General features: G+C 47.2%; 1 protein-coding gene across 3 annotated transcripts in view; it reads right to left on the reverse strand.

Annotated features, from left to right (window-relative positions):
* LOC138769042 (NXPE family member 1-like) overlaps window positions 1-24990 on the reverse strand; it is an 80947-nt gene that overhangs the window by 42387 nt on the left and 13570 nt on the right. Inside the window, exon 1 of one of the 3 annotated variants that reach the window (XM_069947209.1) lies at window positions 5613-5693. The exons of the other annotated variants lie outside the window; for them this stretch is intronic. Coding sequence (XP_069803310.1) covers window positions 5613-5615 — 3 coding nt within the window. The 5' untranslated portion in view covers window positions 5616-5693. Of the gene's footprint in view, window positions 1-5612; window positions 5694-24990 lie in introns of those variants that run through there. 3 annotated transcript variants of the gene reach the window in all.

Genomic DNA, 24990 nt, shown 5'->3' on the forward strand with positions numbered 1-24990 from the left:
GCCTGTCTGCCAGATTTGATTTGCAGCGGGGTACGCGACAGGGGTGTCCCCTGTCGCCGCTGCTTTTTGCATTAGCCATAGAGCCGTTGGCATCCCTGATACGTTGCCACCCGGGTGTGGTTTTAAGAGGGGTCCCCAAGAGGAGAAAATAGCCTTATACGCAGATGACTTATTGTTATATCTAAATGACACTGAGGCATCTCTGGCTATGGCTATCACGCTTATTGATGACTTTGGCAGATTTTCGGGATTGTCTATTGGATGGGACAAGTCGGTGCTGCTGCCACTGGATGTTGATGTGGCACACATGCCTGTCCTCCCCTTTCCCCTCAAGATTGTCACGGAATTTAAATACCTTGGCATTGTTATCTCCAAGGATATTAAAGCCTATGAGAGATTGAATCTCACACCGATTCTTTCCAAATTTCAAGCCAAAATGGGGGTGTGGCGTAAGCTCCCTTTATCAGTGGTGGGACGCTCTAATTTGATAAAAATGGTATGGATGCCCCAACTATTATATGTACTGCATAATTCCCCGATATGGATTCCTCTCCGCTACTTTCATAAAGTACACAGTTTATTCAGAGACCTCATCTGGGGTTCCCAGCGCCCTCGTATAAAGCTAGAAACTTTGCAGAGAGCTAAGACAGCAGGGGGGCTGGCGGTGCCTAACGCCATGATCTATTTCTTAGCCTCTCAGCTGCAACATCTTAGGGGGTGGGAGACAGATGCGTTAGTGGACCCTACTTTCCAATTATTACAAGCCCACTTTGGTACGGGGCAGTTATTTGAGGTCCTGGAGGCTAAACGTTTTTCAACGGCTGCAGCAGGCCTCCCTACACTTCAGCTTTATCATAGAGTCTGGTGGAAGGTTAGGGACATGTATGGGTTGTCCAGATGCTCTGCATACACCTCTATATGGGATACCCCCTGGTTGAGCGAGTTATTTTTCTTGGAAGGGTTTACACCATGGCGGGCACTTGGCCTTAGACGAGTAGAGCAGCTATATGTCAATGGTCAGCTAAAAAGTTTTCAGCGGCTGTGTGAGGAATTCCCCATCCCTAGGACACATTTTTACAAATACCTCCAGTTACGCCATGCGTGTGATAGTGAGGGGGACATTTTGTCCCGGGAACGGGTAATTATTCCGCCTATTCATATAGTGGGTGACTCTACTTCCACATCTGGTCTCATTTCCTTACTATATATCCACTTGCACAACAAGTTTTTAGAAAAACATCCGTTAAACATAAAGGAGAAGTGGGAGGCCGACTTGGGTCCCCTAGAAGATGAGTTGTGGAGGGAAATCTTGGAGATGACGCCCCGGTTGTCTGTGGGGGAGCAGCACCGACTGTCCCACTTGTATCTATTACACCGTGTCTACAGAACCCCGGAGTTCTTATTTAGAGTGGGACTTCGTCCCGATGCCCTATGTCCTAAGTGCTGGAGAGATGAGGGAGGGATCCTGCACATGTTCTGGCGGTGCCCAAAATTAACGAGGTATTGGCAGGAGGTTGCCTCAATTATTCACAAAGTCTATTCTGTTCACCTTGAACAGTCTCCCTTAGTTTGCATTTTAGGCTACATAGAGGACATAGCCTTACCTAATCCTGGTAAAATAGCTGTTGCTAGAATATTGTATATGGCTAGAAAGCTGATTGCTCAATCCTGGCTCGACCAGGACCCTCCGACGAGTACTGTCTTCTTAGCTAAAGTCAATTGGCTCATTGCCAACGATAAATATGCCTATGAAAAGTGGGAGGCAATGAAAAAATTTGAGAAGATTTGGGCCCCTTGGCTAGATACCCCCGGCATGGCACCGCTATCACTCACTAGAGGCAGGCTCTCTCCCTCACCGGCCACCTAATTATGTGTCTAGGAGTTTCTGCTTATAATGGAGGATATAGAACCTATTTACTGGTTTGCTGTTTGCACTGCTGTATGCTTCTCCTCTTCTGAAGGGATACCTCTTTGGACTAGGTTGGTGGTTGCCAATTTGTTGGGTTTCTCCCCTTTTTTTTTCTTCTTTCTCTTACTTCTTTTTTCTTTTATCTTTCTCGTTTCCTGTTTTGTACTGTTTTGAGCAGGGTTTGAGCTATTGCGCTAGCCTCCCTGTAGTTCTGTGTACTTTACAAATGCAAAACCTCTAATAAAAACTATTTGATTAAAAAAAAAAATACATTTTGGCTGAGTTCTCCTTTAATGTGATCTGTATTTTTTGCGGACATTATTAATGTAACATCCATAGCGTCCGCAAAAAATGTGGATCCCCTAAAGTTTTTAGCTAATTGTTCAGTAATTACGGTCTGCACAAGGACATGTCGTACTGTTTTGTGGAATGAATTATGGATCCCTAAAATTACAGATAGTGTCCGTAATTATGGATCCACAGTTATGGAACGTGTGAACAATCTCTTAAAGTATACCTGTCATGACATATAAGAAGAAAAAAAAACAGTAAACGTAAGTGCATCTCAATAAATTTAAATATTATAAAAAAAAGTCAAGGCTGGGGCTATCCTGGTTGCTTGTGCACCTTTTTTTACCATATTTTTTCCTTTCGCTCAACTTTCCATTTATATGCTTTTGATAAACCATTTTGTGAACAGCCAGCTTCTTTAGCAAATACCTTTTGGGGCTTACCTTCCTTGTGGAATGTGTCTGACTGCCTTCTGCACATCTATAAAGTCAGCAGTCTTCCACGTGATTGTATTGCCAAACCTAAACCAGGATTTTTTTGAAAATGCTTAAGAAGCCTTTGCAGGTGTTCATCGGATTTAGCAGGTCTATTGGAGGATCCTCCTGAGAGGCAGAAATTTGGAAGAAGTCTTGAGACTCCCAGAGTTGATACACCCCAAAACAGTGAGAAGAGCCAGGCAGGGGAAGCTTTTGGATGCAGTAGGGGGTCAGACTGCATGGCTATGGAGGAAGAAAGCTTGGGAGAGCACAATTTTGTCCCAGATTATGATAATGATGACGTTGCAGACCCCACTTGGAATCAGGGTTCACAAATGACATCCTTGTAGTCATTATCAGAAGATGAAACTGTGTCTGTGCCACCAACCCAGCGTCAGTTCCTATCCAAAGATTCTGGGTCAGGATAGAAAAGACGTCAGGGGGGGGGGGCGTGGCTTTGCTATGGAGCTGTAAAGACGCACTTACTGGGAGCTCCGTGCCAGCAACTGCGATAGACCATCTTAGCTGAAGCGATTTCAAGATTTTTGGGATGCATAAACCCTTGGGGACACCTGCTGACACCCCGAACCGCCCGGTGACCCGATCGGTAGCCTTTACGGGCGGCATAGAAAGTTTCTTCCTGCCCGTGTCCCAGCACCTCACAGAGGGCAACATGGCGCCCACAGCATCGGGACCCGCTGGTCAACAGGACGTTCCTGGCCGTGTTACGGGACACACACACCTGCTACACCCGAGAGGGGAGATATCTGGTTCTCCTCCTGACCCACTGGCTGATGAGAATGGCGCCTTTGTTGGGCTGTCGTTAGCGCACAGTATGCTGCCATTAAGCTCCCCGTCTGATGTAGTGCAATCCGAGCTGCAATTACTAAGGAGCCTCATTCAAGCACTGCCGTCTAAGCAGGACCTGGACCTAGTGGTACAGCGGATCGAGGCGGCACAACAACAGGCCCTGGAGGCGGTAAAGGAGGAAGTCACGAGCCTCTTCACATGTACTACCGCAAATGAAGATGCCATTGCGGCCCTGACCACGAGGGTGGCCAATCTGAAGTCGGACTCGGCCCTTCAACGGTCCCAAGTGTGCTCCCTCACTATTCTTCTAGATGATCAGGAGAATCGAGGAGAAGGAACGATGTGAGAATTAAAGGTTTGGGGTAACGAGAGGCGCAAGAGGACTTGTTACATCGGGTCACAACATTATTTAGCAAGGTGACCGGGCGCCCGGAGGATGCCACATTTGCTGTGGACCGTGTGCACAAGGTCAACAGACTTCAGCAGGATGCAGGTACACCGAGAGATGTATTGTGCAGATTGCACCATTATATAGAAAAGGAGGCCATACTTAAAGCAGTGAGGGATTGGGACGCAGACATTTTATTTAAAGGGGGGGTGGGGCGGCTGTTCCCAGATGTCTCTGCACGCACACTCTATATGAGGAGATTTCTCCAGCCATTGTTGACACGCATCTGGGAGTGTGAGGCCTCATACAGGTGGGGACATCCTTTCCACCTTAAAGTGAGGAGACAAGACCGCCCATACATATTGAGATCCCCAGACCAACTGGGGGGACTATTCGCTTTTCTGAAAACTAGGCCCTTGTTGTTCCCTGACTGGCTGTCTGCGGAACGTGTTCCTCCTGGGACACTGAGACCCCGTTCAAGGAGGAATGAGAGGCGCACCCGGTCCAGATCGGCCCCTAGGACCTGTCCTGATTTGCCTCCCGAATGAAGCCTGAACTGTTTCTCTCCTGTTATGGCAGACCGCTTTGCAATTCTGCTGAGGGACCTGCTCTCACTGTCCATGTTGCTCTAAGGGACACTGCATTCTATGTTTGATCCTCCTTGCATATGTTCATGTTTTGCGGGTGATTGTTATATATGACTGGATTAGCAGACTTAGACAACAAGTTAAGGCATTACACTATGTGCTACGGGGGCCATAGTTAGTTGTAGTTTCCCATGGGCTCCCAATTGGGAGGGCGATAACTTGCTGGTCCTTTCATGCCGACCCATCGTAAAGTCTGCCACATAATTTTGTATGGGACGCCAGTAACTTTGTTCCTGCTCTTGGGTTCTAGCCCATCTAAAGGTGGAAGGTGGTGGATAGACATTCTAATAGGTCTCCATTTTACCCACAGATAGTTTTCTGTTTTCTTAGCAGTACTCAGGTATGGGTTTATACGAGAGGGTTGCTGTTCATATCCCATGACTGCAGTTAATCTTGTTGATGCGTATATTTCAGTTAATGCACTGTGCCCTGCGGGGCATACGGCGCCTCTAACCTACCCTTGGGGTGGGGTGGTGGTTGGTGCAGGCACCTGCAGTGTTGCTGGTTATGGACCTCCTCCATGGATTTCCACTTCCTCTCAGTTTTTTTCCCTCTTTTTTTGCCCTACAGGGCTCCTTTGGTTCTCTGTAGGTGCCTTCTTCCGGGCATTGCCCATTTTCGCTCTTCTTCTTTCATTTCCTACTACCTGCTTCTCTCCTGTTCCTTTTTCTCTGACCAGGCACTCCTCCTGCATCTTGTTGCAGAAGAGTTTCTGAGTGCCTGACTATCTCTGCCTCCTTAGCTTTCCCTCCCCGCTCTTTCCCCCCTTCATTCTCTTTTTTTCTCTTCCTGAGTTACTTTTTTCTTTTCTCTTCCCCTTCCTACTTCCCTTCCCATCTCCTCTTCCCAACCCCCCTCCTTATTTATCCTTTGTCAGTTTTTCCTCTCTCTCCCCCTTGCGATGGCCCCCACTTCAGTGCCTTTGCGGATTTGTTCGCTAAATGTAAAGGGACTCCATGACCCTGGCAAGCGTTCCATTCTAAAAAAACTTCCTGCGCAAGCAGAATCTACATGTAGTGTTTCTGCAAGAAACTCATTTGTTAGCCACTAATCAGATTACACTCACTAACGTCACTTTTCCCTTTGCTTACCATAGCTATTCTCCGAACTCCAAGGCGTGTGGATCTTGCATCTTGATTTCTAAGAATCTTCCTTGGTAGCACGTCGGGACTCTGTGTGATGGTGCAGGTAGGATGGTTCTTCTCAAGGGCCGTATCGCAGAACATACCTTTACCTTTGCTTCCTTCTATCTGCCAAATACAAACCAAGGTAAGGCACTCTTCCAGATGCTGGATACGCTGGACGACTTTGTGGAGGGGACATTGGTGTTAGGAGGTGATTTCAATGTCGCTCTAGAACCCCGCTTAGACACCTCCTCTGGTGTTTCACATATTAGCTCTTCCACTTTATATCGCTATTTGACACCTGGCGGGTTTGTCACCCCACGGAGAGGGACTTCTACTCCCTCCTACTCCCTTGCACACAACATCTACTCTAGACTGGACTATTTTTTTTCTGCGTCATGGGGATCTCTCCCTGCTTATGAACACCCGAATTGACAGCATTACATTTTCAGATCACGCTCTGGTGGTGCTTGCCCTGGAAATGCCTGCGTTGCAGGCCTCTCAATGGCAATGGTGTTTGAATACCTCACTTCTACAGGATTTGGTGGTCCAACAAGAAATTCACACTGAATTGAAGACCTTGGACCCCAGGACATGGGTCAGTCCCCAATAAAATATCTACAAACCTTAAAGAGGACCAATCACCTAAAAATCACTGTCCCTATTATCAAAGGAAATCTCTCCCTAAGTCTATCTATGAAGATACAGACTGCCTGTGCAGTCTGTATCTTATCCCTTTACCCAATTCTCTTGATAGCTGAACGAAGGCCGGGCGCCGCCATCTTGATGACGTCACTTTGCGTTTCACCGCTGGAACGCAAGTGACGTATTCAAGATGGCGTCGCCCGGCCTTCCAGCACCGAACAAGAGCATCAGGTAAAGTATAAGCTACAGACTGTAAAGGCAGTCTATTTATGAAGATACAGACTGCCTTTGCAGTCTGTATCTTATACTTTACCTGTTCCTCTTGTTTGCTGCAGCAAGGCCGGCACCGCCATCTTGATTACGTCGCTTGCGTTCCACCGCTGGAACGCAAGTGACGTATTCAAGATGGCGGCGCCCGGCATCAGACTGCAACGGACAAGAGGATCAGGTAAAGTATAAGATACAGACTGCAAAGGCAGTCTGTATCTTCATAAATAGACAAAATGAAGATACAGACTGCTGTTGCAGTCTGTATCTTATACTATACCTGTTCCTCTTGTTCGGCCCGGCCGCCGCCATCTTGATTACGTTACTTGCGTTCCACCACTGGAACGCAAATGACGTAATCAAGATGGCGGCGGCCGGCCTTGCTGCCGCTGTGGATGACGGGAGCTTCCTGTCTCGAGCCGGCTCTTTTGAAAAGAGCCGGCGCGAGACAGTGAATTGAAAAGTTAATAAAACAAAAACGCGGCCGAAAAAATAAATAAAAGTATTTACAAATGTAATTAAATAAATAATTACATTGAATTAGAAAAGAAAAAAAATTTAAATTTCTTCCGTGATTGGTTCTCTTTAAGTAAACAATAGGATAATCCTGTAGTAAATACCCATAGTCAATTCGGATATAAAAAAAAAAAAAACCTGGGGCAGATTTATCAAAGTGGTTTAAAGTAGAATTGTCTCAGTTGCCCCTAGCAACCAATCAGACTTCACCTTTCATTTTCCAAGGAATCTGTGAAGAATGAAAAGTGGAATCTGATTGGTTGCTAGTGGCAACTGAGCCAGATATTCTTGACATCCCTTTAATAAATCCCCTTCCCCATCTTTAACCCCTTAAGGTCAAAGCCAATTTTCGTTTTTTGCACTTTTGCTTTTTCCATTTTATGTTTAAAAGTCCATTGCGCTTGCATTTTTTCACCTAGAGACTTATATGAGCGCTTATCTTTTGCAAAACCAATTGTACTTTGCAATGACAGGCATTATTTTTTCATAAAATATGCTGCAAAACCGGGAAAAAATAATTTGTGCTGTCAAATTGAAAAAAAAAAATGAATTTGTTTTGATTTTGGCGAGTTTTGCATTTACGCCGTTCGCCCTATGGTAAAACTGACTTGTTATGCATGTTCCTCAAGTTGTTATGATTACAATGATATGTAACATGTATAACTTTTATATTATGTGATGGCTTTTAAAAAATTCAAACCATTGTTAAGAAATATATGTTCCTTAAAATCGCTCTCTTCCCAGGCTTATAGCGCTTTTATCCTTTGGTCTATGGGGCTGTGTGAGGTGTAATTTTTGGCGCCATGATGTGTTCTTTCTATCGGTACCTTGGTTGCGTATATGCGACTTTTTGATCACTTTTTATTACATTTTTTTTCTGGATTTGATGCGACCAAAAATGTGCAATTTTGCACCTTGGTATTCTTTTGCGCTGACGCTGTTTACCGTGCGAGATCAGCAATGTGATAATTTAATAGTTCGGGCGATTACGCGCGCGGCGATACCAAATATGTTTATTTATTTGTTTACACTTTTTTACATGAACTAGAAGTCCCCCTGGGGGACTTGTGTATATATACAGCACTGATCTCTCATAGAGAGTGATCTATTGCCGAGCCGGGATCAGCGTCATTGCATACCAGGTACGTCTTGGGTCGCTAAGGGGTTAAATTTAGTGCCCATACCAAAACATTTCTAACATAGCATACATTATCCACACCTGCTTAAAGGGAACCTGTCAGCTGGGATGATGGCACCGAGCCCACCCGACCCCCCTGGTGGAGCCCTGGATGCTTACCTTTTCCTACAAGTACCGCTCCTGGACTTGGTCCCGGGTCGGAGATCCCTCAGTCAGAAGCCTTGCATGCGCTCAGCAGAGATGAGTCCAATGCCCATAGAGAGTGACTGCTCCATTCAGTCTTTATGGGCATCGGACTCATCTCAGATGATTAGCATACAGCTCACCTTCCGGCGCCGATATCTCAGTCCGGGGAAAGGGTCAAAGAGCGGGACTTGCAGGAAAGGGGAGGTATCCGGGGCGCCACCAGGAGGGTCGGACGGGCTCCCTTTCCCTTCTTGTTAACCATAGCCGTGGGGTTTCAACCCTGGCACTGGAATGCCAAGGAATCTTACCATTCGTATCCCATTTTTCAGGAAAATAATTGTTCTTGGGATTTTTAAGATATCACTATGGTACTTAGAGCTCGCACAATGGGATGTTTTAATGGCTGTTGTGGTTTCTTGAGTGGTCTAAAGCTATAGGCAGGATTCTTGATTAGGTATATACCACAGAGGATTTTGTCCTCTAACAGTGTTTTAAGAAACCTCTAAAGCTATTATTAGAAGCTATCTGTTCCTGAAAGGCAGGTTACCTCTCCTTATTTAGGCTATGTTCACACTACGTAAAACTACGGCCGTTGTTGCCGATGGCAACAACGGCCGTAGTTTTTTCGGGGAGGAACAATGCCTTAAATTCAATTGGAACCCGGCTGGAGCGTATGCACATCGTATACGCTCCAGATGGGATCCCGTGCAGCGCCGCAAATATCTGACATGTCAATTTTCTGCGGCCGCAATTCAATGAATTGTGGCCGTAGGAAACCCTGTGAGTTCACACTATGAGGCGAGCGGCTCCGGCCTCTCGCTCCATAGTGTGCACCGGGGAAGCTCTGATGCGGGCGCACGCTGATGTGCCCGCATCAGAGCTCTGTGGCCAGACAGATCATCTGGCCGTTACTTAAGTACCGCCTGCGATCCGGGCACAGAACGGCCGTTCCGTGACCCGGCCGGGGGCACGGAACGGCCGGTCTGATACATTGTGTGAACATAGCCTTATAGTGCATTCATACGTGAATGGTTGCTATTTTGTTTCTGCTGCCTAAAACCCTCAGTGGATGCACAGCTGTATTTCACCCACTTTTCAGTACTATGGGGCGGGCAGAGGATAAAAAGTTCAATGTGAAACATCATAGTTCAACACTGAAACTGCGTATTTCTCAAAATCCACATAGTACTGACCGGCATAAAGATCCACCCTCAACTGTCCTAGGCCCCTCAGGGTCAAAGTGCTGCCCCTGCCACCTCTTGGTGTCTGTCATAGGCCCCTCAAGCTCGTAGAGAGTGAGAATGCTGCTGCTGCCTATTCCACCAACAGATCTGACAACAGATTATCTGCCAAAGATTTGAAGCCAAAGCCAGGAGTGGATTTGAAAAGAGGAGAAATCCAGTCTTTCCTTTATGACCTGTTGTCTAATTATAGACTGTTCCTGGGTTTGGCTTCAAATCTTTGGCAGATAATCTGTTGTCAGATCTGTTGGTGGAATAGGGCCTTAAGACATTGCCCCAGATGGGGCTGCTGATTTAGAATGTCTACTACTGTCATGGGAGAAAGTGTAATTTAATGTCGCTGATCCACTGACGTCAAATATAACAATCGTCATAGCGAACGGCGTAAACGAAAAGAGGGAAAATACTGTCGCTCCAGGATTACCCATTTTTTGTTACATGACATATAAAAAAGGTGATCAAAACGTCCAATCTTGTATTAATAAAACCTAGAGATCATGGCGCAAAAAAAGGTGAAACATTTAAACCGTAGGTGAAAAATTAAAACCGTTATAAGCGTCACAGTAGGGGTACTTTATTAATAATCAATTGAAAAAAAAAGGATTTAATAAGAAAAAATATATAACAGAGAATCTGTGTAAACCTGCATATGGTTGTGTTCGTGCTGACCTATAGAATAATGGTATCATGTTGCTTTTACCATACACACACACACAGGAACCCCCCAAACGTTACAATATTGCATTTTTTTTTACAATTTGACCAATTTATATCTTCATAAATAATATTTTTCGGGTTCCATCATACATGTTATGGTAGAATGAAAGACGCCAATACAAAGTACAGCTATTCCTGTAAAAAAATAGGCCCTTACATGGCCTTGTTAATAGAAAAATTAAAGTGCTAGAGCTCTTAGACAGAGAGGAGGAAAAAACAAAAACACAATGAAAATTTGCGTGGTCCACCGGGTCATTTTGGGCTTGGTCCTCAAGGGGTTAACAAAAGAAAATCGCTACTCTGTAATAGTCCCACTATTGTAGCTACTATAGCTGTTTTAATTAAATTCTTCTGCATGTGATTTGTGAATTAGCACAGATCCGACCCAAAATTTGCGGAACCTGGCAAAATGAATTTTCAACTTCTTTGCTCATCTCTAGATATAATCACTAACATTAAAAGAAATAAACACTAGAAAACATTCCCTCTGTAATGACTGAATATAGGTGTTTCACTTTTTGAATTGAATTACTGAAAAACAAATAACTTTTTAATGATATTCTAATTTATTGACATGCATCTTTATATAGTTAATGGTTGCCTTATGTATTCTATTGGTTTTTATTTTTTAATTCTGTAACTCCAGTGGTCATCTTCACTGGACCAGTCTTTGCAGAGCAAAGGGACAACTGACATCACTTTTTGCATTTGGTCTCTTTTTTGCTATTTATAAAGACTAGTGATGAGTGAGTACTAAAATACTCGAGTGCTCGTTACTCGAGCAGAGTATTTCCCGATACTCGAGTGCTTGTTTCGAGTAACGAACCCCATTGAAGTCAATGGGGGACTCAAGCATTTTTTGAGGGGACCCAAGTTCGGTAGAGGGAAGGTCGTGTGAAAACCTGTCAACCTCAGAAATTGATGGAAACACAACGGAAACGGACAGGAAACAGCAGGGGCAGCATGCATACATGCCTCTGATGCTGCCTAATGGCACCATTATGCCTAATTCTGTGCAACAGCCTGGTTAAAACAGAGGTAGGCATAGGGACCACCCAAAAACTCAGCCTGACACAGCATGGCATTGAGAACACAGGGAACCATTAACCCCTTGCCTCTAAAGCCTGTTTTGGCCTTAAAGGGGTTGTCCGGCGATAAAAAATTATTCACAGAATAACACACATTACAAAGTTATACAACTTTGTAATGTATGTTATGTCTGTGAATGGCCCCCTTCCCCGTGTCCCACCACCCCCACCCGTGTACCCGGAAGTGTGGTGCGCTATACATTACCTGTCACGTGCCGACCACGGTCTCCGATCCTCAGCAGTGACGTCTTCTTCGGGAGGCCGGCGGATCTTCCCGAGTGCTGGCCGCCCTCTGCAGCGTCATCCGAAGCTCAGCCGCGATTGGCTGAGCATAACTGTGCTCAGCCAATCGCAGCTGAGCGACTGATGACGCGGCCACGTCATCAGCTGCTCAGCCGCGATTGGCTGAGCACAGTTATGCTCAGCCAATCGCGGCTGAGCTTCGGATGACGCTGCAGAGGGTGGCTGGCACTCGGGAAGATCCGCCGGCCTCCCAAAGAAGACGTCACTGCTGAGGATCGGAGACCGTGGACGACACGAGATGCGGTGAGTATAATGCACCACACTTCCGGGTCTAGCGTGGGTGGGGGGAAACACGGGGAAGGGGGCCATTCACAGACATAACATACATTACAAAGTTGTATAACTTTGTAATGTGTGTTATTCTGTGAATAATTTTTTATCGCCGGACAACCCCTTTAATGACCAGGCTCATTTTTTAAAATCTGACCTGTCTCACTTTATGCGCTTATAGCTCAGTGATGCTTTAACGTATGCTAGTGATTCTGAGATTGTTTTTTCGTCACATATGACACTTTATATTAGTAGCAAAATTTGGTCACTACTTTGTGTATTTTTTGTGAAAAACATCAAAATATCATGAAAAATGTAAAAATTTTGCATTTTATGAACTTCTGAAATTCTCTGCTTCTAAAAAAGGAAGTCATAGCACATAAATTAGTTACTAAATCACATTACCAATATGTCCTCTTTATTCTCGCATAATTTGTGAAACATATTTTACTTTTTTAGGGTGTTACGGGGCTTAGAAATTTATTAGCAAATTATCACATTTTGGGAAAATTTCCAAAACTGATTTTTTTTAGGGACCAGTTTTTTTTTTTAATGGATTTAGAAGGCTTGTATACTGGAAACCCCCATAAGTGACCCCATTTTGGAAACTAGACACCTTAAAGAATTAATCTAGGGGTATAATGAGCATTTTAACCCTACAGGGGCTGGAGGAAAGTATTCACAATTAGGCCATAAAAAAAAAAAAAAAAAAATCGAAAATTTTAATTTTCTAATAATATATACGTTTAGATTAAAGTTTCTCATTTTCAAAAGGAACATGAGAAAAAAAGCATGCCAAAATTTGTAACGCAGGTTCTCCTGAATACAACGGTACCCCAGATGTGGACGCCAGGTGCATTAGCAGAGCCCCTGTAGTGTCCGCAGAATAGAATCCCCCTAAAAGTCACCCCATTTTTGAAAGTACACCCCTCAAAGAATTCATCTTTGGGTAGGATGAGCATTTTGACCCCACATGCATTAGAGGAAAGTATTCAAAATTAGACAGTAAAAATGAAAAACACGAATTTTTCCAATAATATGTTTGTTTAGTTTGAAATTTCTCAATTTCACGAGGAACAAGAGAAAAAAAGTACCCCAAAATTTGTAAAGCAGGTTCTCCTGAATACAACGGTACCCCATATGTGGGCATAAACCACTGTATGGGCACACAGCCGGGCTCAGAAGAAAAGGAGCGCCAATTAGCATTTTCAGTTTAGATTTTGCTGAAGTAGTTTCTGAGCGCCAGGTGCGTTTGTAGCGCTCCTGTAGTGTCCACAGAAGAGAAACCCCCCAAAAGTCACCCCATTTTGGAAAGTACACCCCTCAAAGAATTCATCTTGGGGTGTGGTGACCATTTTGACCCCACAGGTATTAGAGGAAAGTATTCAAAATAAGACAGTAAAATTGAAAAACTTGAATTTTTCCAATAATATGTTCGTTTAGTTTGAAATTTATCAATTTCACTAGGAACAGGGGAGAATCTGCATGCCCAAATCTGTAACACAGGTTCTCCTGAGTAGAACGGTACCCCATATGTGGGCATAAACCACTGTATGGGCACTCAGCCGGGCTCAGAAGGGAAGGAGCGCCAATTAGCATTTTCAGTGCAGATTTTTCCGAAGAAGTTTCTGAGCGCCAGGTGCGTTTGCAGCGCCCCTGTAGTGTCAGCAGAAAAGAACCCCACCAAAAGTCACCCCATTTAGGAAAGTACACCCCTGAAAGAATTCATCTTGGGGTGCAGTGAGCGGTTTGACCCCACAGGTATTAGAGGAAAGTATTCAAAATAAGACAGTAAAAATGAAAAACTCGAATTTTTCCAATAATATGTTTGTTTAGTTAAAAATTTCTTAATTTCACGAGGAATGGGAGAAAAAACGTATCCCTAAATCTGTAACGCAGCTTCTTCTGAGTAAAACGGTACCCCATATGTGGGCATAAACCACAGTATGGGCACACAGCCGGGCTCAGAAGGAAGGGAGCACCAATTTGCTGGAGCAAAACCGCAGCTAGTAATAGTTGTTAGAACAGTGCAGTTACTAAAATACAATAAAAAATGAGATTACAGGTAATGTAGGGTGGTCACGGGCAACCTGGGGTGGTCACGGGCAACCTGGTGTGGTCACGGGCAACCTGGTGTGGTTATGGGCAACCTGGGGTGGTTACGGACAATCTGGGGTGGTTATGGGCAACGTGGGGTGGTTATGGGCAACGTGGGGTGGTAACGGGCAACGTGGGGTGGTAAAGGGCAACGTGGGGTGGTTACGGATAAACTGAAGTGCTTATAGGTAATCTGGGATGGGTACCTGTAATTTGGGGTTGTTACAGGCAATCTGGCGTGGGTTACGGACAATCTGGAGAGGGTCACTGGCAATTTGGGGTGGTTAGAGGCAACGTGCGGTGGTCAGAGGCAAAGTGCGGTGGTCAGAGGCAACGTGCGGTGGTCAGAGGCAACGTGCGGTGGTCAGAGGCAACGTGCGGTGATCAAAGGCAACGTGCGGTGGTTACGTGCAATCTGGGGGGTTACGGGCAATCGGGGCTGATTATGCACCATCTGGAGGGGGTCACTGGCAATTCGGGGTGGTTACGGTCAACATGTGGTGGTTACAGGCAACGTGCGGTGGTTACGGGCAACGTGCGGAGGTTACGGGCAACGTGCGGAGGTTACGGGCAACGTGCGGAGGTTAGGGGCAACATGCGGTGGTTAGGGGCAACGTGCGTTGGTTAGGGGCAACAAGCGGTGGTTAGGGGCAACTTGCGGTGGTTATGGGCAACGTGCGGTGGTTATGGGCAACGTGCGGTGGTTATGGGCAACGTGCGGTGGTTATGGGCAACATGCGGTGATTACGTGCAATCTGGCGTGATTACGGGCAACCTGGGGCGGATATGGGCAACCTGCGGTGGTTACGGGTAATCTGGGGGGGTTTAGGGGTAATTTGGGAGTAAACTACAATTATTACTATAATAAAAAGTGTGTGTTTTATTTTTTTGTATGTTTTTCACTTTTTGTACTTTATACATTCATTTTCACTGTATTACTATGATTACTGTGATATTTTCTATCACAGTAATCATAGTTCAGTGACAGAGACCAAATTGGTCTCTGTCACTTTAAATTTTCAGAGCTGGCTGGTTGTGAAGCGCATGCGCACTTCATAACCAGCCAGGACACCGAAGAGGAAGGAGCTCCAGGATCAGGTAACGTATATGGGGAAGGGGGGTGACTGGGGGACGGGGTGAATGGGGGGGTGGGGGGCGACTTGGGGGGGCGACACACTGACACTTTTTATCCCCTGTCACCAATGATTTATGGTGACAGGGGATAAAAAGTGCTTCTTTGCACTGGGAACAGGCTATCAGCGGTATATAGTATATACCGCCGATCGCCTCCTCCGGGACCACACGGGGGGGTCCCCGATCACTGCCATATGCTCTCCGCTACCTCCGGTGGCAGAGAGCATGGGGCTTTGATCATTTATTCATTTCCATCCCTGCGAACAAACATCGTTTGTTCGCAGGGATGGGGGCGGCCATCTTGGATGTGATGGCCGCCAGGGGAGGGTTAGTGATCGCCCACTAGGGGGGCTGATCTGGGGTCTGATTTATACATTTTAATCTCCCCCCACCGTGGATTCACGGTGGGGGGAGATGAAAGCGATCGGCGGCGCCGGTAATACCCGTTGCCGGCGGATCGCCGCTATAACGGTAATAGCGGTGATCCGCCGGTTTCGGGGGACGAGGGGGGGGGGTCGGGGGACACTTTAGAAGTGGCGGTGGGAGGAGGCAACGTTCTGCAGCCTTCTCCCACCGCCCGATCGGCGGGAGAACACAAACGTCATTCCCCAAACGTCATTTTGCGGCAAGGGGTTAAAACAGAGGTAGCTTATCATGAACCACCCAAAAATTCAGCCTGACACAGCATAGCGGTGAGGACAGAGGGAACAAGGTAGAAGCGGTAGCCAGTCAACCTTCAAAAAATTATACCCGACCTAGCATGGCAGTGAGCTCACAGAAAACCATTAAGGTTACAAACCCACTTGCCGGATCTGCAGCGAGTCTCCTTGCTGCGTTTTTGCAGGGAGACTCGCTGCAGATCCCGGCCCTATACTTCAATAGCAGAGATTTTGTCTGCAGCCCGCCCCATTAACCCCCCAGCCGCCGGACATTATACATTACCCGGTCCCCGTTCCTGCTTGCTTCGGGGCTCCCGGTGTCTTCACGGCCCGCCCGGGCCAATCAGTGCGCTGCGGCGGGGCAGCGCACTGATTGGCCGGGCGGAACGTGCCGGGAGCCGCTGAAGCAAGCAGGAGCCGGGATCAGGTAATGTATATCCTGCCCGCCCCCCTGCAGCCCCGATCGCCCCCAGCCCCGGCCGCACGATCGCCCCCAGCCCCGCAGCCCCCGGCCGCGCGATCGCCTGCAGCCCTGCAGCCCCCGACCGCACAATCGCCCCCAGCCCCCGGCCGCAGGATCGCCGCCAGCCCCCGGCCGCATGATCGCCCGCAGCCCCCAGCCCTGCAGCCCCCGGCTGCATGATCGCCCGGTGGGGGCGATCGTGCGGTCGGGGGCTGCAGGGCTGCAGGCGATCGTGCGGCCGGCGGCTGCGGGGCGATCGTGCGGCCGGGGGCTGCGGGCGATCGTGCGGCCGGGGGCGATCGGGGCTGCAGGGGGGCGGGCAGGATATACATTACCTGATCCCGGCTCCTGCTTGCTTCAGCGGCTCCCGGCACGTTCCGCCCGGCCAATCAGTGCGCTGCCCCGCCGCAGCGCACTGATTGGCCGGGCGGGCCGTGAAGACACCGGGAGCCCCGAAGCAAGCAGGAACGGGGAACGGGTAATGTATAATGTCCGGCGGCCGGGGGGTTAATGGGGCGGGCTGCAGACAAAATCGCAGCAGGGATATACATCCCTGCTGCGAGTTTCTCTGCTATTGAAAGTATAGGGCCGGGATCTGCAGCGAGTCTCCCTGCAAAAACGCAGCAAGGAGACTCGCTGCAGATCCGGCAAGTGGGTTTGTAACCTAAAAGTAAGTGAGGAAGAAAGTGAGCCTCCCCAAAATTAGGCCAAACACTGCACGGCATTGAGCACACAGAACTGCCGGGATCAGCAGTAGCCAACATGGAGGCCAGGCAGGAGCAACAGTAACCAACATGAAGGCCAGGCAGGAGCAACAGTAACCAACACTTGATCAAATACACTTTCAATCCTTTAAAGAGTCTCTAAGAGACGGCAAGTGCGGTAGCCTGTGTATTAAAAAGACCTGGTCAATCCTGCCTTCAAAAAGGCTACTACAACATCCAAGGAAGGAAAGAAGCTACTGGTAAAAGGCCTGGTCAATCCTACCTTCAAAACAGCTAAAACATCCAAGGAAGGTAGACGGTGCTGTTCAGCAGTTTGAGCACCACCTGTTGGCGCTCACCCACGGCAGTGCTGCTGCGCCTAAAACTAAAATAGCCGGATTATGGCTAGATTTAGCCTCACACCCTCATGCAGTTGTGCGTGATAGGCATATCTTTGGAGGTAGGGACGAAGAATAACAATACAGTCGTCTTAAGGACGGCAGAGAACCCCCGCAAGTTGACATCCACAGATTATATGGTTTGAAATGGATAACACAAGGATGGTAAATTAGGATCCACCATTATCACTGTCTGTTCCTTTGAACAGTGGCGTGTATCTTGGAGATACAATAGATGACCAGGCAGCCCTGCAAATTGCACTTGAATTAAAGTCGATTTGATTTTAAAATTTAAATAAAAGGTTAGAAAAAAAAAAAACATAAAGTGGCCACTTTATTACCGGCCACTTAGGCCTGATACAGTAGAGTAAGAGTAAAAAAAAAATAGCTGGCTGGTTGGCGGGGGAGCGATCGGCAGACCACCGGCAACCAGTGCCGCTCCTCCGCAGACGTAGTGTGACGTCAGAGCATGGCAGTGAGGACACAGAGAAAAACAAGGCAAAGGCAGGCACACCAGTAGTCTACATGGATGCCAGTTAAGGCCCAGCAACAACGAGGCAAGGGCAGGCACACCAGTAGTCTAAATGGATACCAGTTAAGGCCCTGCAACAACCAGGCAAGGGTAGGCACACCAGTAGACTACATGGATGTCAGAGGTAGGCATATGGACCACAAATCATTTGGTACGAAATGGACAAAACAATGAGGCAAAATTAGGGACGCCAGTAAACTATAGGCCCAGCAGTAGTCGACATGGATGCCAGTTAAGGCCCAGCCAAAAGGAGGCAAGGGCAGGCACACCAGTAGTCAACATGGATGGCAGAGGTAGGCATATGAACCACAAATAATTTGGTTTGAAATGGAAAAAACCGAGGTTGACATCTGGCATTCCACAATGGCTCTGCATTGCTGGTAAACCCTGGCTACCATCTGGAAGGTGGAATTCCACCTCGTGGGCACGTCGCACAGCAGTCTGTGAGCCGGCAGTTGCAAGCGCCTTTGCACTGCCCTAAGGGTGGCAGCATCCATGGTTGACTTGCGGAAATGCGCACAGATGCGCCGCACCTTGGTGAGCAAGTCAGCCAAATTCGGGTAAGTCTTAAGAAACAGCTGGAACACAAGGTTGAACACATGGGCCAGCAGTGAAGTTCTATGCAGGATGTACTACAAATCCCAGCAATATAGTGTAGTACCCACTAGTTTTGGGGGGGGGGGGGTGTACGGTACAATCCGGCTAGGCCAGCTGTCAGTCACCATCAAGGGTACACTTAATGCCTCTCGACCGGGGGTGGTGAGGCCCCGGCCACGGCTAGACAAGAAAAATTAAAATAAAAGAGCTGGCTGGTTGGCGGGGGCGCGATCCGCGGGCCCCCAGCAACCAGTCCCGCTCCTGTAGCAGTTGGGGTAACATTCCCTGCATGACGTGACTCCCCACTCTTACCCCCACCACACTTTCGATTTTTAATTTGAATGTAGCAGTTGGGGTAACATTCCCTGCATAATGTGACTCACCACCTCTCCCCCCACCTCTTTTTTGATTTTGAAATTGACTTTGATCCTTGAGGATCTGGCAATTGTCTCACCCTTACAAGTGAGTGAGGAAGCAAGTGAGGCTCCCAAAACTAGGCCAGACACTGCATGGCATTCAGCACACAGAGAGCCATTACAAGTGAGTGAGGAAGCAAGTGAGCCCACCCAAAAATTGGAGTGAGTCCAGGGGCTGGGATAAATAGTGGACATGAACCCGGGTGCTGACAGCTAACTGGCTAGGCCTGCTCTCACTCACCACTCACCATTAATAGTACACTTGATGCCTCTCGACCAGGGGTTGGTGAGGCCCCGGCCACGGCTAGACAAAAAAATAAAAAAATAAAATGAAACAGGTGGCTGGTTGGCGGGGGCGCAATCTTCCGCAGACGTAGTGTGACGTCAGTGCATGGCAGTGAGGACACAGAGAACCATTAGAAGGGATATAGAAGCAATACAGTATATTACAAGTGAAGAAGGAAAATGAAACTGCACTCACTTGTTAAAATTTCTTCGTATTTATTGGCACATCGTAATAAAAATTGGACAAGGTGCAGACACAGCGGCGGCAGACGCCATGGAGATGAGGTTACAGGCTTGTTTCACGCCCTTACGGCGCTTCTAAGGACCACCCCTACGGACCAGGGGTGGTCCATAGAAGCGCCGTAAGGGCGTGAAACAAGCCTGTAACCTCATCTCCATGGAGTCTGCCGCTGCTGTGTCTGCACCTTGTCCAATTTTTACTACGATGTGCCAATAAATACGAAGAAATTTTAACGGGTGAGTGCAATTTCATTTTCCTTCTTCACTTGTAATATTTTGCATGTGCCTACATATTTTGGAAACTAGCACCACCTGAGTTTATCGCTGTTAACGGGCTGTGAGCAAGAGGATTGCTGGGAGCAGTAGTGCCACCATCTTCTGGTTGTGGATACAGAAGCAATACAGTGTTGTGCCCACTAGTTTAGGGGGGCTTGACGGTGCTTTCTGGTATGGGCAACAACTGTACACGTTTTGTCACCCCAATACAATGAGCAGTGAAGTAAGTTCAATGCATTATGCACTACAAATCCCAGCTATACAGTGCAGTACACACTAGTTTAGGGGGGACTTGACGGTGCTATCTGGTATGGGCAACAACTGTACACGTTTTGTCACCCCAATACAATATGAGCAGTGAAGTAAGTTCTATACACCAGGACCACCAGCCCCAAAATCAAAAAGGAGTACGCTAAGCACTTCTTAGGGGTGTGTATGCAACACCTAATGCCCCCTTTCTGCCAGCAGCCGGTCACCACAGTGTGCTGGTTAAATCGCGGTAGCAGCACTGCAACTCCCAGCCAGCAGTCCGTAGTAATAGTATTAATAAAAGCTTTTAGCCCTGAAAAGGGCTGTTTGTTTATATTGCTAGTATATACCCTGCCTACTGGAATGCTAAATCCTACACTGACACTCTCCCTGACCAGCAGCAGCTCTGTCCCTGATCTCTCACAGCATGCATTTGAAGCGAGCACTGCCGGCGCCGAGTTTTATATGGCAGAGTCATCTGATCTGGTCAACCAATCGCTGCTATCGACATGTATGGGTCCCACGTCATCGCAGGATGTACCAAAGAGTCTCCTGGATGTTTATTGGCTGCGAAAAAGCGCGCAAACTTACAGGAAACGGATGATGAGATTTCCCTGAGTATTCGCTCATCTCTAATAAAGACCAAATATTCTTCATGACGGAGCCTTGACTGCAGTTTTCGGTAGAATCTTTTAACAAAACTGCTAGAAGTGTACTATCTTATTGCAGTTAATAGAGATTCTTGTAGTCTTCTAAATTAAAACTTCACTTTTCCTTTCTTAACTGAAAATTGTAATGATATACATACCTATTTTAATTGGTATATCCCTTTGGCTGTGTTCTTTTTTTGCATTTTTTTCTATAATATTTTACTTTTATAAAAAACATACACACAGGGCCGGTTTTAGACTAAATGTGGCCCTGGGCAAAGTTGAAGGTGGGGCCCCAAACGCTGAAATATTGTAGCAGCAATTTAAGGTTCCCATACACTTTACACTTTTGTTAGTAGTATCTGCTGCTCGTGGTGGGTTCGGCCATCAGTGTAAGCAGTATGAGGCTCTCTGGACAGTCCTCTGACAGATAATATCAGTGGACATAGGGGGTTAGGCTTGATGAAAAATCAATGCCCAACCTCTTTGTTCTCAGAGAGACAAGCCGCCATCAGATCTCTATCTCATTAGTGATGTGTGTGCAGCCCTTGCTGTATATAGTGAACAATAAAGATATATACTACCTGATCATGTTCCCCGATGTCCTTGTCTGTGCGATCCCCCAGTCCCAGCTCTCACTTCTGGTCCTCTCTCTCAAGTGATCGGTCGTTCAGCCAGTCACTGGCCGTAACAAACAGACAAGGCCTGAGGACACCGGGGAACGTGATCAGGTAAGTAACAGCTTTATTATGTTATACGCACAGCCAATGATTTTTACACTTGCCAAAAGACAATGATCATTTGATTACTGTTGTCTCTATATACACAGAGCGGTATTGGCCGGATTCGGACAATTTTTCGCTCCGTGTATTATGGCCCTTAGTCACATTGAGTCAATTCAGAAGGTTACATGCCAGGACTGCCGCTACGTGCTGGGACTGCCGCTACATGTCAGGACCGCTGCTACATGTTAGGACTGTCACTAGTTGTGTAAACACAAAAACTATTTATATGCATTGTTTTAAAAAATAAAATAAAAAAATCACTATATCAGGACCAAATATTACCTCCTTACCATAATTGAAGAAAACTTTACTATATATAGGCCAATATTACCACCATAAAGTGACCGCCCCATAATGACACTATATACACTATATACAGACCAATATTACCGCCATAGAGTGACCACCACATAATGACACTATATACACGCCAATATTAGCACCACACCATGACCGCCACATAACAATTCTATATACACTATAAACAGACCAATATTACTGCCATAGAGTGACCATCACATAATGACTCTATATACACACTATATACAGACTAGTGTTGCACGATGTACCGATATATCGATACTACTATCGATATTCCGGGCCGAAAAAAGTTCGATACCAGGATTTCCTGGTATCGAAACTTTATGTTAAACTGCGCTATTATGCAGTTTAACATAAAGTATAGCGCAGAGAACAGAGTTCTCTGTGTGCCGCCCCCTGCTCCCACCTGTCACCTCCTCAGCGCGCACCCTCTTCCCCCGTCAGCGCCAAATTCAAATAGCCGGCACATAGCTATTGCTAGTGCCGGCTATGTAACTATATAGATGCCGCTGTCACACTGACAGCGGCATTACCCCCCTCCTGTGTGTAGCAGACCCCCGCTGCTAATGACTGCAGGCAGAGCAGGGTCACGGGCTGGAGAGGGAGAGCGGTGTCCGGGAGAGGAGAAGGCTGGAGCAGGGGTCGGCAGGAGATGCAGCCACTACATCTGCACCGGACTATGAGGTGGTGGGGGCGGCAGGAGTGTGAGGAGGCGGGAGGCCGGGGCCGGCAGGAGACTCCGGAGCAGACACAATGTGGGGGGGTTTACAGTCAGCCTGACTCTGACTGGGAGGGGGAGGGGGGCTGTAACCTGCAGATCACAGACAAATCCAGGTCACCGGTAAGCATGCCCTGACACCAGGAATAGTAAAACTACAGCCCCCATCATCCCCCCTGCTGGCTGGTGTGTGTTATATGGCTACAACCCCCATCATCCCCCCTGCTGGCTGGTGTGTTATATGGCTACAACCCCCATCATCCCCCCTGCTGGCTGGTGTGTTATATGGCTACAACCCCCATCATCCCCCCTGCTGGCTGGTGTGTTATATGGCTACAACCCCCATCATCCCCCCTGCTGGCTGGTGTGTTATATGGCTACAACCCCCATCATCCCCCCTGCTGGCTGGTGTGTTATATGGCTACAACCCCCATCATCCCCCCTGCTGGCTGGTGTGTGTTATATGGCTACAACCCCCATCATCCCCCCTGCTGGCTGGTGTGTTATATGGCTACAACCCCCATCATCCCCCCTGCTGGCTGGTGTGTTATATGGCTACAACCCCCATCATCCCCCTGCTGGCTGGTGTGTTATATGGCTACAACCCCCATCATCCCCCCTGCTGGCTGGTGTGTGTTATATGGCTACAACCCCCATCATCCCCCCTGCTGGCTGGTGTGTGTTATATGGCTACAACCCCCATCATCCCCCCTGCTGGCTGGTGTGTGTTATATGGCTACAACCCCCATCATCCCCCCTGCTGGCTGGTGTGTGTATATGGCTACAACCCCATCACCCCCCCTGCTGGCTGGTGTGTGTTATATGGCTACAACCCCCATCATCCCCCCTGCTGGCTGGTGTGTGTTATATGGCTACAACCCCCATCATCCCCCCTGCTGGCTGGTGTGTTATATGGCTACAACCCCCATCATCCCCCCTGCTGGCTGGTGTGTGTTATATGGCTACAACCCCCATCATCCCCCCTGCTGGCTGGTGTGTGTTATATGGCTACAACCCCCATCATCCCCCCTGCTGGCTGGTGTGTGTTATATGGCTACAACCCCCATCATCCCCCCTGCTGGCTGGTGTGTGTTATATGGCTACAACCCCCATCATCCCCCCTGCTGGCTGGTGTCTGTTATATGGCTACAACCCCCATCACCCTCTGATTGTTAAAGTGTTACATGACTACAACCCCCATCCTCCCCTATAGCAGTTGTGTGTTACATGACTACAACCCCCATCCTCCCACCTGATAGCAGTTGTGTGTTACATGACTACAATCCCCATCCCTGGCAGCTGAAGTGTTATTGTCCATACTACCTGTCACTTTCCTGATCACGCACGGTAAACCGAGCAAGTGCAGAAACCACCCAATTCAGTACCACATAAAAAGATGGTACTAAATAAAACTACAGATCACAGCACAAAAAATGCCCCTCACCCCCCAGCCAGACAGGCGGAGAGATAAAAAAAAGTGAGTCAGAGTTGGGCAAGTTTTTATTTATTTTAAATAATGGGGACTTTATTTTTAAAGTAATAAAATTAGGGAACATAAATTGGTTCGTACTGACCTGAACCTGGGGGAGGGGGGGGGGGTCATTTCTATTCTTGTGTTTTGTTTTGTTTTTGTTTGTTTTTTCTTAAATATAATTTTTTAAGTATCGAATTGGTATCGCTAATACAGACCAATATTACCGCTATAGAGTGACCACCACATAATGACTCTATATACAGACCAGCACACACCATGACCACCACATAATGACTCTATATACACTATATACAGACCAATATTACCGCTATAGAGTGACCACCACATAATGACTCCATACAGACCAGCACACACCATGACCACCACATAATCTCTATATACAGACCAGCACACACCATGACCACCACATAATGACTCTATATACAGACCAGCACACACCATGACCACCACATAATGACTCTATATACAGACCAGCACACACCATGACCACCACATAATGACTCTATATACAGACCAGCACACACCATGACCACCACATAATGGTGGAGATTTATCACACATGGTGTAAAGTGACACTGGCTCAGTTTCCCCTAGCAACCAATCAGATTCCCCCTTTCATTTTCCAAAGATTCTGTGAAGAATGAAAGGTGGAATCTGATTCGTTGCCTGGGGCAACTGGGCCAGTTTTACTTAACACCATGTGTTTATAAATCTCCCCCAATGACTCTATATACACTATATACAGACCAATATTACTGCCATGAGTGACCGCCACATAATGACTATATACAGATCAATATTATGTGGCGGTCACTCTATGGCGGTTATAATGGTTTGTATATAGTGTGTATAGTGTCATTATGTGGCGGTCACTCTATGGTGGTAATATTGGTCTGTATATAGTGTGTATAGTGTCATTATGTGGCTGTCACTCTATGGTGGTAATAACTCTATA

Source organism: Dendropsophus ebraccatus, chromosome 12 (genome assembly GCF_027789765.1).
Source record: "Dendropsophus ebraccatus isolate aDenEbr1 chromosome 12, aDenEbr1.pat, whole genome shotgun sequence".
Lineage (NCBI taxonomy): Eukaryota > Metazoa > Chordata > Amphibia > Anura > Hylidae > Dendropsophus > Dendropsophus ebraccatus.